The 17,830-nt window shown below is 37.4% G+C and overlaps 2 protein-coding genes across 4 annotated transcripts; both read left to right on the forward strand.

Annotated features, from left to right (window-relative positions):
• The first annotated feature begins 676 nt into the window (after positions 1-676).
• On the forward strand, positions 677-7,249 carry LOC141662018 (uncharacterized). Of its 3 annotated transcripts, none has more exons than XM_074469064.1 (11): positions 677-866; positions 953-1,069; positions 1,183-1,272; positions 2,610-2,700; positions 2,776-3,335; positions 4,524-5,003; positions 5,192-5,250; positions 5,345-5,456; positions 5,635-5,714; positions 6,076-6,411; positions 6,770-7,249. In XM_074469064.1, exons 1-11 carry the CDS (start codon positions 789-791, stop codon positions 6,825-6,827), a joined length of 2,061 nt encoding a protein of 686 aa, XP_074325165.1. In that variant the 5' UTR covers positions 677-788; the 3' UTR covers positions 6,828-7,249. The 3 variants fall into 3 exon arrangements, with proteins under 3 accessions (XP_074325165.1, XP_074325167.1, XP_074325166.1); XM_074469066.1 differs by having other exon boundaries at positions 4,524-4,878; positions 5,187-5,250; positions 6,770-7,248; XM_074469065.1 differs by having other exon boundaries at positions 2,610-2,696; positions 2,775-3,335; positions 6,770-7,248.
• A 219-nt stretch (positions 7,250-7,468) lies between these two features.
• LOC141662019 (methyl jasmonate esterase 1-like) lies at positions 7,469-9,002 on the forward strand. The gene is made up of 3 exons (XM_074469067.1): positions 7,469-8,099; positions 8,209-8,340; positions 8,601-9,002. The coding sequence occupies exons 1-3, from the start codon at positions 7,731-7,733 to the stop codon at positions 8,871-8,873; spliced, it is 774 nt and encodes a 257-aa protein (XP_074325168.1). The 5' UTR covers positions 7,469-7,730; the 3' UTR covers positions 8,874-9,002.
• The last annotated feature ends 8,828 nt before the right edge of the window (positions 9,003-17,830 follow it).

Genomic DNA, 17,830 nt, shown 5'->3' on the forward strand with positions numbered 1-17,830 from the left:
AAGCGCGTCGCTAAGTCTAATTAATGATAAATAGTACTCCGTGTTTTGTTTTGTTTTGACTATTATGTAATCAAACCAATTACACTTTGACTGACAGTTAAGACAAATTTATATATTATTTTAAAATATTGTAAAATATATTCTAAAGAGAATTATATATATTTTCTAATGATACAAGTTTTGAATTTTATTTAATTATAAATAAAATATAATTTATGGTCAAAATACAAAAAGATTGATAATTGACTAATTAAAATAAAAAATATAATATAAGATGGAGGGAGTATTACACAATATTACCCGTTAACAATATGCTTATTAGTATAAAAAATTTTACATTTGCTTATTAGACTTATAATACTCACATCTCAATTGCGTATTCTGTACCAAAATTTTTAATAAAAAGTAATATATCACAAATTACTGCCCCAAAGCATGTGTAGTATTCCCTCGATTCAAATTTAGTTGTTCAATTGGACTTTTACACGTAATTTAAAATACATTAACCGTATATTTTGGTTAGTAATTTTTCAATTTTTTTTTCTTGAATAAAATTTTAAAATTTAAGTTTTTATTCAAACAAACTTTTTAAAAAATTATCAAAAAATATATACGATCAAAACATCTTTAAATACGCATAAAAATAAAAATCAAAGTGAACAACTAATCAAAAACTTGCCAAACTTGTCCTTCACCCTTTTGCGCAATGGTGTAAAAGTATGTACTCCTATGGGTTAGAGATGGTTAATTTACCAAGCAAAGCCACAACCTGAATTCATCCGGAGAAAATGAGGCGGGAACCGGAAAATACACGCCGCCTGTGCAAACTCATCCACGGCACACTTGCTCCGCTCAACATGATCACTGTAATCATTTTTTTTAATTCTTCTTCATCAATTCTCTTCATAAATTGTTTTATACACTTAAACTCTAATTACATATATTATTCCAGGAGCTTTTAATTTCAATCCCTAAACATACAGAGCAACAACTCCTAATCAGCCTCTCCAACGTCGCTCGTCAAATTAAGCTATGGATTGATGAATACGCCGATTCTGATTCAGACACTGTTAGCTCTCCCTATTTACTACACTCTACTTATTTAGCGAATTGTATTTATAATTTTTTTTTAATTTATTTGATACTCGAAATCATCGATTTTGTCGAATTTAACTTGCACAGGATGGAGCGGAGACAACTCATGATAGGGGAGAATACGCAGTTTGTGAGGCTGAAGATCATCATTGCTTAACTAAGATAGTTACTGAATTGGTATGCTTTCGATATTATTTTACGGTCTATTATAATGATTTTATTTGAATCTGGTTTGTTGGAGAAACTCGAGATTGTTTAGTTAGGTCGTCTAGTAACTTTTTCCGAAGCAATTCCAATAGTGTGCTAGTAGCTTCCTTAAAAATAATATAAAATATTAACTCTTAGCAATTTATGATATGATTTTTTTTTTGTATTTCAACTCCAACAATGATCTCTACTCTCATTCCTTATTATTATTATATCAATAAATTTAAAAGCGAGAAGGAAGAGAGAGAAAAATGATTTTTTTATTAATAAAAGTGATAAGGGAGTACTAGTAGTTCTTTAAAAATAAGGAATGAAGATCATGTATTAGTGATTTAATTCATTCCTTATGTAATAATTTAATAGTAACAATTCATTCTTTTCATTAGAGTAAGAGGGAGAAAGATGATGTGGCTCATGTTATATTATAAAATATTGTTTAAGGGATTCTTTAAATAGAGAAGAATGTTAGAACAAGTCCAACAGCTCCCATATATGAGTTCTTAAGTTCAATTATAAGGATTTTGACATAAAATGACACTCCAACGGTGTATTAGTACTTCCTTAAATCACTAAAATATGACCTTCATTTTTTATCTTTAAGGAACTTCTAGGACTCCCTTGTAACACTTTTAACAATAAAAATTTTACTTCTCTCTCTTCTTTATCTCTCTCTCTCCCACTTTTTGTCCATATCATTTTAAATTTATTAATATAATAATAATAAGGAAGGAGTATAGGGATCATTGTTGTAGTTAAAATTCAAAATCATATCCTAAATTATTAAGAGCCAATATTTTATAAAGAAGCTACTAGCATACCGTTGGACTTGCTCTTACTTAAAAATAACTAGTGAGGTGAAGCTATTAGTGATATAAGGAGTGACTAGGAGATTGTTGGAGTTCCAATTTTGATCTCATTCCTTAAAATTCATTTTAAGAGCTTGAATAGCTAGCTTGTTGGACTTGTTCTCAGGGAACCATTAAGACACCGTTGGAGTGTCATTTTATGCCAAATTCCTTATAATTGGTCTTAAGAACCAATTTAAGGAAGTTGTTGGACTTGCTCTAACTAACTCTAACTAACTAGCATCAATGATGCATTTGCTTCTAATAAGATGATCTTTTTTTTTATTTCAAAAAAAAGATGATCTTTTTTCTGGCTAAATTGTTCCAATTAGGCTGTTCTGAACGAGTTTATGTTTTTTTAATCTGATTACAGTAGACTCATCACTCAAGTACTACCTGATAAATACCAATTTGTTTTCTTTTATTTAGCCTAATACATTATTTAAATGTCTTCTTTTCTAGGTATCTTTGCTGGCAGTCCATAATAGATATGTACTACATATAGCAGAAAACATTCTTGTGGTTATTTCTGAGTTTTTGGCCGCTTCTGTACGTAAGAAACTGCTACCCTGAAGTTGTTTTTCCATAGCATAGTTACAATCTTCTTACAATCATATTGTTATGCAGGGGAGCTCTTATGAGAAATATATTTACCTATTGGGCCTTTGTTTGGAACTATCAACTTGTCATTGTCTACGAACTTTGGAATCCCCAACTAGATTGAAAGAATCAAATTCTGATCTATTAGCTTCTTTTATAGTCTTAAAGCGGTCTTTAAAATCTGCAAATTGGTCTACTGTGGCTGGTGTAATATCTGTTTTGCATAAAATACTGAAACACCTAAAAAGGGAATGTGATGATCAGCTTTTGAAAGGATATCTGGATTCTGTCAGAAATTGTCTTCTAAATATACCCTGGGATGTCTTTAATGAGCTTTCTCTTGGCGGAACGTATCTAGGACAAGATGCTTTAGTTCAAAATAATCTTCAGAACCTTACTCCGTTGACGCTGTTTAGCGGAAACTTAGTTCAGTTCTTTTGTTCTCTAGCTGCTCATGGTTATGCATCTGAAACTTCAGCGGCTTGTATGGATGAGCAACCTGTTGCTTGCATCATTAGCAATGCCATGCCTAAAATTTTAGCATGGTGCTTTAGTAATAAAACTCAATACCTCAGACACAAAATTTTGGTAAGAACTTTCTTTCGTTATTATTTTTTGTTCTAAATTTTATCAAGAAATTTAGACTATTTCACTTGGACTGCGCATTTTACACCTACAAAATATTTTCTAGCTACACATTGGACCAAATAAATATGTTCGCTTCCCCCCCCCTTCTCATCTTTGGGTAGGCATTTTGATAGTAAAACTCACACCTCTGCTTACCTTATGCACAAACTTTACGCAATAACTTGCTTTAGTTTTTTTTCGAAGAAATTAAATAAGTTTACTTAGAATTGAGTACTGCAAATAGTACAAAATGAAAAATATCATGTTATTTATTGAACCAGATGTGTTTGCGTTTGTACCATCATATCTTTGAGTAGTTTCATGATGGTAAAATTCTAGTATTTGCAATAACGATTACAAGAAGAATTATAAACTGTCTACATCTTTTGCTACTGATAACTACTTCCTCCATCCATTAGTCTCTCTGGAAGATTTCTTATGTCCCGCATTATTTGTCCATCTCCGCATTCAATACAAAATTATAAACAATTCTCAGTATCACCCTTTCATTTCCTATTTCAGTGTTGACTTTCCTTCCCATACACATTTAACAAATGCAACAAATATGGGTATGGATGAAAAATAAATTTGAAAGTTGGATTTTTTTAATATGCGTAACTTTTTATTTTTTATTTTTTATTTTTAAAAGAAAAGACTAGTATAATGGGATGGAGGTACATTTAAGAAAGAGTTTCTTAAAGATTGGTAATTGTTTCCCATTTGGTTGAAGTTTCGACCTGTGAAATACGGATGCCCATACGGTTCATATACCATTTTATTTAGGTTTATGGTTCATATACCATTTTTTTTAGGTTTACATTTTCTTAATAGTTTCAAAGAGGGTATTTACCCGGTCACAAAAAAAGAAGAAAAGAGAAGAGGGTATTTACCCCGTGCAGGGTCTGATATATATTCTTTGCGAAGCAGTAATGCTATTGAATGGAAAGTTAATATAGAAACACTAAAACCTCTAATCTGCTTGCTTTTATGCTACGTATATATGTATGTTGTACGGAATGAAGCTTGATTGGATAGTAATTAGTAATACCTGTCAGTGCTAATTTAGTGTTGTGTGAAAAAGCTTTTTTGTCAAGGAATTATTCTTTGTACATAGCGGTACAATTTGACTAACTGTAATGTAACTTGCAGAAGCTAATGATGAGACTTACTTATCAAACGCATTTGCAATGTCAAGTTCTTGTTTCGTGGTTGAACATTATCAGCAAATACTTCCAAGATCTTTTGGCTGAACCACTAACTAGAGTGGATAACAATCTGGATGACTCTTTAGAAGGTTCACCATTTTTGATAAGCTTCTCTAGAGAAAATAAGGGAATTTCTGATCGTCATCTGCAAAGACTTGCAGTCTTCCTTTTCTTGAGGTGTTCCTTAAGTTTGGTTTCCCAAAGGGATGGGGTTGATGAGCATTGTATTTGTGCAAATATAAATCTGAGCTTATTGTCTGAGCAAAAGCGGAACCATTCATGCTGCAACAGGAAACAAGGTTTGTTAGGGCTATATCAGTGGCTTCATGGACATTTTACTCAAGTTATCTTCGTGAACAATGATGATTACACTCAGAAATGTGCAAGCTTTTCATTATCCTTTCTACGCCTATATATGCATGAGGTTTTATTCTTGTTCCATAAAAGCTGATTTCCCGAGTTTGTGAAATATTAGCTTCTTGAAAGAAACTAAAAACTTACACTTTTGTTTTTACCTTTTAGCATTATTTTTTTATTGCTACAATTTCTACATTTCTTGCAATAGTTCTGTCTTCTGAGCTCCAGCGTCTAAAATTTTTCACTCTAGTGCAGGATGACATCCTATTTCAAGTTCTCTTGCAACTGTTTACCATTCCTTTGTCAGTGAAACCGTAAGCATTGGCAGTTTAAGCTCAGTTGTCACTATTCATTATGGAAAAAATCTTTGGTTGAATATTTAGTCCTCCCTTTCTTTGTTTTGCATAGGGTTTGTGAAGAATCAAAAACTCCTCAGAAAGTAGAAGACGAAGAAAATATGTTCTGTTTTATTTCGGACATTTTAAATCCCATATGCCTGTTCCATCTCTTCCTCGCTGAGGTACACTAATGACTTATGATCAGTTAGAACATCTCCAGTATTGGGACGTGTATTTTCTTGATGATGGCTATACACTCTGATTTTGTTATGATGCTTATAAAAGAAATATGTTGATGTGTGGAATGTATTGAATATAATTTATACAAATATAATCATTCCCTCTTGTTTCCGTTTGCAGCTACTATATGATCATCAGGTGCTGCTTGATTACCTCATTACAAAAGATACAGGAGCTAGCTCCGCTGAATACCTTTTGAGGTGCTTGTTTAGTTTTTCAGCTGCAAGTTTTAGAAGGATTTTTCTTGTGCTTATGATGCATAGTTTGCAACTTTGCATATTGGCATGTTACTGTACATCCTTCTAGTGATATGCAATTCTTTTAATACTAAGGAAATTAGCGGTAGAGGATATTATCATTGCAGCATATGTTAGATGAGGATGGTGAAAATATCAAATCAACTTTGGTGTGTCAAAATTTGAATCTTAAGATGATTATTGAGAGTATCTATCTTGCTGATGTAGTGATTTGTATCTTTGTATCTGACATTCATATAAAGAAGGTAATGTGCATATCCATACATGGTCTTAATTCTATAATAATTCTGTTTGCAATTCTTAGGTGTCTGCGTGCAGTATGTGATTCATGGACCTTTTTCGTGGAGTTTTCATGGGATGAGGAAGTTACAATTTATAGATACAGCAAGAAAAGAAAAGTTTCTGTTGATGTTCTTGATTTCAAGGGAGGAGAAGTTCCTGTGCAGCATGAAAATGATGATATTCCTCTTTCACTACCGAAAAGATCTATGAGAGAAGATGTATATGCTATCAGGCAGCACAGAACTACAAGACTACCATTCGAGGATGCCATGGAATGTTTGCTTTCACTAAAAAGTTCTTTATTGAATCTACATAGAAAAAAATTGTTTCCATATAATCCAGATGTGCTTCTGCGACGGTATGTGATTATCTTCTATCACCAGTTTTTTCTTACCTCTACAACTTCAGAAGCTAACATTCATTCCTGGAACAACAACCTAACCAATTTATCTTCCTATGAATTTTTTTTTGCCAAGTATCTTTCTATGAAATTTGATAAGCTCTTCACAATTTGTTGGGTACATTATATTCTATAGACTGACTTTAATTCTATTTGTTGGATACACACACATATGCATTTCTGTCATTGGAATGAATGTGAAATTGGTTCGCTGTGGTATGCTTAGTATTGATCTATTATGGATCTCATGCATTTATAGCATCACACGCTATTTCACGGAAAATGTAACTGAATCTCTTTACTTCTTCATTTGCAGTTTGACAAAATTTGAGGAGCTTTGTTTTAAGCAGAAGAATATTCAAACTTCAGAGTGAAAATATTATGTAGGACTTTGATTGTTGACATCTTGAGAATCATCATATTTTCTAGTTGTCAGTTTATGAATTTGGCTTGGAGTTGACTAGTTGACACAACAGTTCTTGTAGTTGGAGCTTTGGAGGCAATTCCATCCATTATCTATTCCCTATCTTCTAAACCGAGCACCAAATGTCGATTTCCCTAAAACCTTCAAAGAAGTGTGTTAGGGGCGGGGAAAACAACATATAATTAATAACCCTTTTTGTATATGAATCATAAAATTGATTTATACCCTGTTTAGGCAGAGGTTATTGAGTTTCTCAGTCCAGAATAGAAAGCTTTACTTCTCAATTTTTTTTCTTTCAATCGTTTTACCTGGTTTCGGCTGGTTTCGGTTGTATATGATTGGACTAAGATCGAGATGCTAGATAGTAGCCGGCCAAAGTCCAAAAGCATATATATGCATGAAGTAAAATTTATTCTAATAATGTTTTATATTGCAGATGTTTACGTGGTACGTGTATAAGTTTTGTAGTATGAAGGTAAATATTTACACCGTCAATGGTGTTGAAGACCCTTCATAACTGATACAATGACGGTTTCCAATATTCGCATCATTTTCAGTTTTTATCATATGGTTGGATGACATAGAACTAGGAGTAAGATTATATTATGCAAATTAAGGTGTATCATTACGCCGGTGTGGAGTCTAATTAGTAAACATGCATAATGCATTACTTTAACTAGCTCGTCATAATATAACATTCTAAAATATAGTCTACGATTGAGACTGCATAGCATCTCATTGCATGAAGATTGTGGAATGTTGAATGTACAAAAGTTAAAACTACTTGGGTTTATCCGTCAGTTGCAATATATATACAGCAACAATTGAGACAGAGAGTAGAACATAGATTAGGATGGATCAAAAGATGGAGAAGCATTTTGTGCTGGTTCATGGAGCTTGTCATGGTGCTTGGTGCTGGTACAAGGTAGCGACGTTGCTAAGATCAGCAGGACACAAAGTGACTGTGCTTGACTTAGCGGCTTCTGGACTTAACCAGACGAAGATACACGAGGTGAAATCCTTTTCAGTCTACTTGGAACCCCTAATGGAGTTTATGGCTTCTCTGTTGGCGGAGGAGAAGGTTGTTCTTGTCGGCCACAGCATGGGGGGAGTTGCCTTGTCTGTTGCTATGGAGAGGTTTCCTGAGAAGGTTTCTGTCGCGGTTTTTACCACTGCTTACATGCTCAGTCCAGACCTTAACCTCCTCTCCATTTCTGAAAAGGTGCATAATATGACTCCTTAACAAACATACATTCATGTTAAAATATGGACTCTCTTGTTCATATTTCTTTTGTAGACTTTAAATATTTTGTTTAAAAATGTGTGTACAGGTGGAAAAGAATATCGAGTCAAACATGGACAGCCAGGTAATGTTTGATGACGGGTTGGACAAGCGACCAACTGCATTCCTCTTTGGCCCCAAAATGTTGGAATCCAAGTTGTATCAACTCACCCCACCCGAGGCAAGTTAGCTCTGGCTATAGGCGAGCAAGGCTTGTGCCTAGGGCTCTCTAAACTCAAGAGCCCAAAAAATTTCAATTCCTTTAAATAAAAATATAAGAATTTGCATGGTTTATGTAGAGTAGGGCCTCATAAACTGATTTCGATCAGTGCCTCCAAAATCTCAGGGCCGGCCCTGGGCAAGTACTATGTATTATAGCGGTCTTTGATAATTTCTGCTCCATTGTTATGTTCTTTACTAGATTATTGTAATCTTATGCAGGATTTGACGCTTGCAATTATGTTGGTGAGACCACATCCTACAAATATGGATACGATATCGTTAGAAGAAACTAAAGTTACAAAAGAAAGGTTTGGTTCAGTCCGTCGAGTTTATGTTGTAGCTGACCAAGATATTATACTTCCTGAAGAGATACAAAGGTGGATGATTGAACTGAATCCACCAGATGAGGTGAAGGTGATCACCGGTTCTGATCACATGGTTATGCTCTGCAAGCCACAAGAGCTATGCATTTGCCTTGAGGAGGTCTCTTAGCAATACTACTGAGTACTCGTGTCACTCCAATTTATTGTTTAAACATCTGGAATATCTTGTATATCTATTGGTTATCTATCGGTCAGATGATAAACTTTGTTGAATGGAAATAATTATTTTATGGAATACATTTTTGTACGACAGAAAAAACTTCATATTTTATCTTTCAAAATTTGCATTTATATAACACTCTTGTTGAATTTATGAGTGATTATGTTAATTATGGGTCCAATAAGACCCAACGAACGAAGACCCATTAGACGACCATATTACTGGACCGAAAGCTCATGGAGCTCCGCATGCCGAGGCCTATTTCTCCTCCCACCATTGGGATTATACAATCATAGCGCCCCATTTTCACTCCTCTTCATTCTAAGGTGTAACGGACGAGCATTCATGTCAAATTTGGGTATAAAATCACTGGGAAAGTAAGACAAAAATATTACACACTCATTCTCTCACTTACTCTCTACATTCTTGTATTCCCAAAACCCAGTCTATATCCATATTTTTATTCTCACACCGGAGGTGAATCGGGGGGACAATCCATCGCATTCTCTTCCTTTTTAGGTAGAAGCCGAAGGCAGTTCATAAGAGGCCGAAGACCGTTTTTGCAGTACGAAGGAGATCCGGGCGTAAGATTTGGCGTCGTCTGTGGGAACTATAAGAATCACAAACGAGATATCGTGAAAATGACAAACGCAGTTCATGAACACTCACCACCACCTAGTTTCACTCCTCATGACGGGAGACATGCGTCTTCCTTGGTGGATGTCGATGGAGTCATCAAGTTAATTCCCGAAGAGGAAGCTTTGCTTCTCAAGATCCGTGCAGAAAAGTTAGCCATGGAGAAGGGCAAAGCAAAAGACGACCAAGCTGAGAAAGAAGCGGAGGCCCGGGAGAAGCGAAGAGAGGTCGATGCGTTACTATTGAAAACCCTCCAGCTCCAGATGGAAGAAATTGAGCTACAGGAGAAAGCACTGTGCGAAGCACTGCAAGCTGATGAGCCAGAGAAAACCACCAAACCAAGGAAAGAGATAAGGGGGTATGACGATGAAGACAAGTCTGACTCTAATTCGCACCCTAGAAGGAAGCGGACGAAGCAACACTTTTCATCTGATTCAGACGAAGAACTTGATGGGTCCCGAATTAGACTAACTCGCCTAGAAAAGGCCATGTTCGGTGACAGAAGGGTCGACTGAGAACCGATTGTGATGGAAGAGATCGAGCAGTACCGACCTCCCCCGGGCGAAGATGAGCGAGTTTAATGGAAAGGGCGATCCGAAGGACCACTGTGAAAAATATGAATTGCTGATAATTGGGATGGGTCATAATGACATCATGCTCTGTAAAATGTTCAAGACCTACCTGAATGGATCGACTTCGATATAGTACAACTCCCTCAAACCTAGGTCCATCGGGTCGTATGAACAGTTGAAGAGAAAGTTCCTGAAGTATTATTCGCACCTATGCCGAAAGGATCACATGGTTATGCTCTGCAAGCCACAAGAGCTATGCATTTGCCTTGAGGAGGTCTCTTAGAAATACTACTGAGTACTCGTGTCACTCCAATTTATTGTTTAAGCGTCAGGATATCTTGCATATCTATCTGTCAGATGATAAATTTTGTTTAATGAAAATAATTATTTTATGGAGAATTTTTGTACCATAGAAAAAAAATTAAATTTCATATTTTGGGCCTGTTTGGCTACAACTTTTAAGTTAACTTATGACTTATAAGCTCACAACCACTTATTGATGAGTGTTTGTTGACCCAACTTATAAGTCAAATTTACAACTTATAAGTTGATAAGTTGAATGTTGGTAACGATGAACTTTTTCTTACCTTATTTTGATTTTTTGCTTTTTTATTAACTTTAGTTTTAAAATATATGTTTTTAAATATTAATCTAATATTAAATTTATGAATTAAGATAATTATATTTAAAAATTATTTATTTTAGTTGATTTAAATAAAAAAATTATGACTTATAAATAAAATTATTTAAACACTTATATAACTTTTAAATACTCATCTACTATTACTTATAAGTCACTTATTCATTTAAATCGTAATTAACTTATTTTAAGATTTCTCAAACGAACACATTATTTTTCAAAATTTCCAAATATGTAACACTCTTGTTGAATTATAGTCAACTGATTAGATGCAATAAGAATGATTAGGTAACAAGATCCAGAGAAGGGCCAAATTTCAATTCTAGCCTAGTTGAAATGATTTATGGTTCTTTCTTATGATTTTTAAATTACAAGTATCTAACGGTATTATGAAGATCAGCAAATTAACGGTTCAGATCATATTTCTGTGCAATAATATTTCTCTGCAACTCAATCGGCCCCACCTGAGGCATCAGACAAGTACTATAGATTATGCAGAATGATCAGGGGAAACAACTTAACGGTTCAGATTATGCAAAATGATCAGGTGAAGCAGATTAACGGTTCAGATCATATTACTATGCTTTTCAACCCACAAGCGGTTTTGCTTTTGCCTTGAGGACATCTCTCAGCACTACTGCTGATATTGTTTATGTACAAGTTTATTGCATTCTGATAATTAATAAGAGGCTCTTGGACCTTGGACTAAAGAAGAAGGGCCCAAAAAGACTTAATTGTAATAATTATGTAACATTTGTGTAAAGGCCCAAGAGGCCCATTTGTAAAGTAAAAGCCACAACATCATTTGAAGAGGTTGGACAATTGAATAAAGAATGAATTTTCTTAAATAACTTCTCGTATATTAGTTAAATATTCGGGTACATCATTTGGCGCTAGAAGTAGCTTTATTCTTGCAATCCAACCGAAAGATGATTGTAGAAAAGATTGATCCGACAGAGGCCAGACCAACTCAGGTTAAGGAGCGGATGACAGAAATTTCCACCGTTCCTAAAGGCCACGACGACTAAGCTCCGCCCAAATAAACGGCATTACAGTCAAAGTGCCTGACCTCCGCCGGAAGAAGTCTCTCATGATCAGCCACTAGATCCAACCAACACAGAGCCACAAGCCAAGAAACGAAAGTTCAAATCAGACCGACGGTTACAAATTCAGATGTCAAAAGGTAAACAAGTGCTCTCCAGCGACATGCGGCTTCACCTCAAAAAGGTTGAGCAGTTAAAAGCACAAAACACTGATAAGCCGGAGGATTTATCTTACTCTGATGAGGAACTCGAGCTTCTGGAGTGCGAGACTCGACTTCTCTAAGCTAAACTTGAGTGGCAACGCAAAATTTATCGGTTGCGCCGAGAACTCCAGCAAACTACGATAGAAAACCAAGGTCCAGGAGATCAACATTATGACGAGGACGATGACGCCGAATATGAGTATGAACCATCAGCAGAATCGACGTACTCCCAACCGCGCGAACGCCGACAACACACAGTGTCATCTGCCGACGTCTCCCAGATGACTGAGTTCACATAATCCATCTCTCATGAAGAATTCAAAAAAATACAAGAGGAAATAGCACAAATACGTACTCTAATGTGCAATCAATCGGGGTTTAAGTCTGTCAGTGAAAGCCTCCTGTCACTAGTTCTTGAGAATGCGCGTATCGATAGAACATTGAAAACGCCAGCCTCGACCACTTTGACGGGTTGTCTGATCCCTTGGCATTCCTCAACGCCTTTGACGGTCGGATGACCTTCTTTGGTCACTCAGAAATTGCTCGATGTCAATTCTTTTCCACTTGTCTACAGGGAACTGCACTCCGATGGTACAACAACTTACCCCCTCATTCTATTGATTCCTGGACAACTTTAAAATCAAAATTTCAAGCCCGATCTGAAGTAATTATAAGGGCATCAAGGTTACCGCTTCTCTTATGAGAATGCATCAAAGATCTAATGAAAGTCTCTGAAGCTTCCTCACTCGCTTCCAAGAGGAGATTAATGAAATTCCCGACCTCATAGAATAAATGGCGATAAATTTCCTCACAGCAGGCATCGACAAATCGAGATATGGCCTCCTTTTAGAAGAAATATTCGAAAAAAGATCAAAAACTCTTCAAGCCACATTCCAGATCATCGAGCATCGCATGATGCTACAGGAAACTGTCAGTTGTATTCAGTCTCTGTGACGTTCGACGAGATATGAACGCCGCCGAAGCTATAACCCTCGATCTCCAAGAAATGACAGAAATCGTGAATACCGCCGTCCCCCGAGGCAAAGAGAAGGTGACATCCTAAGAGAAAATGACATTCCACCACGCGACAGACACGAAAGAGAATGGAAACCCCGCCCCAAGAACGAAAAAGACTTTATTAAGCTCAATGCTGAAAAAGCAACCATACTAGCTGTATTAAAAACCGAACTAGATTATCGACCTCCGAGGCCATTGAAACCCGGTCGACCACCAAGTTCCCAATATTGTGATTATCATGAGGACACAGGACATACAACAGAACAATATTTCCAGTTGAGAAACCTTATTGAAAACAAGATTCGTGGATGACAACTTGTCTATTATGTTCAGCACGATGATGTACATCGACGGGATCATAGAAGTGATGACGATCGTGTTATCGATGTCATTTTTGGCGGCGTAGCGGTAGGAGGCCTCTTCAATAACTCCTGCAAAAATTATGCAAGGGAGGTGTTCAATATTAACCCGTCGGCTGTTAAGTGTTCGCGGACAAATCCCTCCCTAGTTATTTCCTTCTCCGACGACGACTACCGTCCTGGCCTCCTCGATGGTCACCAAGACGCCCTAGTCATCACCACAAGGGTAGGTAATAACACCGTCAAGAAAATTTTTGTTGACAATGGAAGTTCTATCGACGTTCTATATCACCATGCTTTCGCAAGAATGGACCTCGGTGATCGAAGGTCCACGTGGTAGGAACTGTCAACATGCCGGTTCTTTTCGGCTCACCTACATGCCAAATTTGGAAAATGGTGAAGTTTCACATAATCAATGCCTCCTCTAGCTTCAACTCCATATTGGGTAGAACCACGATCGCCGCCCTACGGGAAATCACCTCCATTTCTCACTTCAAAATGAAATTTCCTACGGACTTTGGGATATGAGAGATGACTGGCGATCAGGCAACAACGAGGCAATGCTATCTCACCACAATTTTATGGAATAAGAAGGATGACGAACTAGAGGTCAACCAAGTCCTTGATGTCGACCTAGAGAACTAGTTGACACACCCACGAGCACTTCATGCTCTCCTATCGAAGAAACTGAAGAAATCGAAGTATTTGAGGGAAACCCTGAAAGAACTATAAAAATTGGCAAGAATCTCCCTGAGCTTTTAAAATAAGATATCACGAACCTCCTTAGAGAGTTCTCCGACATTTTTGCTTGGGACCCCAAAGACATGCCTGGGATCCCAGAGATCGTCGCTCGACATTCACTCCACATCAAAAAAAATATCATACTAATACGGCAGAGACACCGAACATTCTCCACCGAAAAAAGAGCGATCATCGACCAAGAAATAGACAGGTTACTCCAGGCCGGGTTCATCGAACCGGTACAATTCCCCACATGAATCTCGAATGTGGTCTTGGTCAAGAAGAATAACAGAAAGTGGAGGATGTGTATAGATTACTCAGATGTGAATCGGGCTTGTCCCAAGGATTTTTATCCTCTCCCGAACATCGACTAGCTCATTGATGCGATATCGGGTAATGAACTTCTATCATTCATGGATGCAGTTTCAGGTTACAATCAAATTAAAATGGACTCCCAAGACTGGAAACAAATTGCATTCATCACACACAGAGGAGTCTTCGTGTATCGAGTTATGCCTTTTGGTTTAATTAATGCGGGAGCCACATTCCAGCAAATGCTGAATAAGATATTTGCCTCACAGATTGGGAGAAATATGTTAATCTACGTTGATGACATGATCACAAAGTCAAAAGTATCCTCAGATCATGTTTCCGACCTCCGTGAAATATTTGAGAACGCGAGAAATAACAACATGCGATTAAATCTAACCAAGTGTTCATTCAGACTCACAGCGGGTAAATTCCTCGGATTTTTAGTCACCCAAAGAGGTATCGAAGCAACCCGTCTCAGATAAAAGCAATTTTGGAAATGGAGAATCCAAGATCCATCAAGGATTTACAAAATTTGAAAGGCTGTATTGCCGCTCTCCGAAGATTTATTCCCCAGTCATCCAAAAGATGCATCCCATTCTTCTCTATAATAAGGAAACCTCCAAATCCTCGCATTTTGAGTAGAACGATGACTGTGAGAAAAGTTTCTCTGAATTAAAAACATTCTTAACAAATCCACCGATCCTCACTCGACCCATACCTGGAGAGCCATTGCGTGTGTACCTCTTAGCTTTCGATGACACCATCGTAGCAGTCTTAGTTCGACATGACGAAGGAAAAGAAATTCCGGTGTACTACATTAGCCACTCGTTACGAGACGCAAAAACAGGATACCCACAGGTCGACAAACTGGTCTATGCCTTAGTCGTCGCCAACCGAAAATTACGGCACTACTTTCAAGTGAGGGAAATTCAAGTACTCACGAATCAACCCCTCAAGAGAATCCTACATAAACCTGACATGACAGGCAGACTCGCTTCTTGGACCATCGAGCTGAGCCAGTTCTACATCGAGTATAAACCTTGAACGGCGATCAAAGCCCAAGTTCTCTCAGACTTTGTAGCAGAGTATCAATTCAAAGCCAAAGCCCCTAAGTACGATGAAGGTCAGTCAAGACCATGACTACTGTTCGTTGATGGATCTTCCACTGCCGACTCAGGAGGAGCCGGAATAATCCTAATTAACCTAGAAGGATTTAAGATCCAACAATCCCTCGAATTTGAGTTCCCAGCTACAAATAACATGGCTGAATATGAGGCATTGATCGCAGGCTTGAAACTGGCAGCGAATCTTGAGGCAGAGATTATCGACATATTCGGAGATTCTCAGTTGATAGCCAAGCAAATAAGGGGAGAGTTTAAAACACACAATGAAAAAATGGCTCTGTACCTTGCACGGGCACAAGAATTGCTTAAAATATTTCCCTCATAGAAGCTCTCGAATGTCGATAGAGAAGAAAATCAGTGGGTAGATTCCTTAGCCAAACTAGCATCCTCTAATCTCCCTGTCAATCTCGAGCCTATATATGTCGATATCCTGACATCTCCAGCTATCGATGAATTATCTATAAATCAGATTCAAAACAACTCTGATTGGCAAACACCATTCCTCGAATAAATATTAGAAAATAAACTCCCCGAGGGAAAAAATGAAGCTCGTTTGCTCATGTTTAAGGTAAGAAATTACTATGTTGTTGGCTCATTGTTATATCGGCGAGCCTTATCCGAACCACTACTACGCTGCTTGAGCGGATGAGACTCATCAGGCGATGGTCGAGGTACATACTGGCATCTGCGGTGAGCACCTCAGAGGAAAGAATATAGCTCTTAAAATCATCAGACAAGGATTATACTAGCCCACAATCTGCAAAGACTGTGAGGAGTATGTCAGTCAAGCATGCCAGCTGCATGGTAATGTCAACCATCGAACCACTACCGAACTCAACCCGATACTCGCTCCACACCCTTTCTGTCAGTTGGGGATAGATATCGTGGGTCCTTTCCCAAGATCCAAAAATCAATGCCAATATGTAGTAGTCGCAGTGGATTATGCAACCAAATAGGTCGAGGCGAAGCTCTTTTCCAAGATCAGAGAGAAAGAGATGATTAAATTCTTCATGGAATATGTCGTGTTTCGATTTGGAGTCCCAAGGATTCTAGTTTCCGATAATGGCACATACTTTGTGGGTGCTCAATTCGAGAGGGCCCTAGAGGAACTAAAAATCCAGCACATCAAAGCCTCGGTCTCACACCCACAAGCCAATGGGCTCGCAGAAGTAACGAATAAAACTATCCTACAAGGCCTAAAGAAAAGGATTGAAGAAATCCCCCGCTGCTGGGTTGATGAACTCTCGAATGTGCTATGGTTCTACAGGACGACACCTCGAAGTGCAACTGGTGAAACTCCGTTCTGTTTGGCATATGGCGTCGATGCTGTCCTACCGGTCGAAGTAAGCTTAATCTCCCCACGGATCGAGATATTCGACCCTTCACTAGCTCTCGAGGGCCTACGTTTTCACAATGACTTGCTCGAGAAAACAAGAGAAGAGTCCCGACTCTGAATGATCGCACATCGGTAGAAGACGGCCAAGTACTTCAACAAGAAAGTCAAGGCCAAGAACCTTAGGGTCGATGACCTGGTGTCGAAAGTGGTCAACGCAGGGACTTATGAGCTCTCACATCTCGATGGTCAGCCGATTAAAAAATGGTTGGAACGACATTCATCTGAAAAATTCTATCAGTAACTTACTTCTGCCTGCAATATTCGAAGCTTTAAGACAATCTTTTCCAGACCAAGATCAACCCTCGATGCAATGAGGGTCGTTATGAGGCCCCCATCGAGGGATCTTTAATTTATGACAATGCAAGCCTTTAGAGAACCTTTTGTTCCCCCGCAACAAAAATAACCAGTAATGTTAAAAATATGTTGTGTACTTGATGATAAGTCAAACAAAACACATTAGTAGATTTAACTTAGTGATTTTCAACTAGAGTTTCAACGAATGATCAACCATACTTTCAACGGATGATCAACTAAAGTCTCAACGGATGATCCTACAGAGTTTCAACGGATGATCAAATTCAAAAGCAGTTGATAGTGACTTGACAGTCACATGCGTTGATTGTATGCAAATGGAATGTGGCAGCCTATTTGTAGGTTTTAGAGAACAAAGAAGCATTTCAATTTCCATGCTAAACTGAAGATATTCAAAGATGTTGGATAGAGAAATGAAGAAGCATGAAATTAGACTAAGAAACATTTTGTCTTATTTGTTTATCTTTTTATCATGTAACTTGGTGATACATAAACCAAGTGTAGCAAGTAGAATTATTATCAAAGTTAGTAAGCAATTACTAGAGAAATAT

Source organism: Apium graveolens, chromosome 5, assembly GCF_009905375.1.
Source record: "Apium graveolens cultivar Ventura chromosome 5, ASM990537v1, whole genome shotgun sequence".
Taxonomy (NCBI): domain Eukaryota; kingdom Viridiplantae; phylum Streptophyta; class Magnoliopsida; order Apiales; family Apiaceae; genus Apium; species Apium graveolens.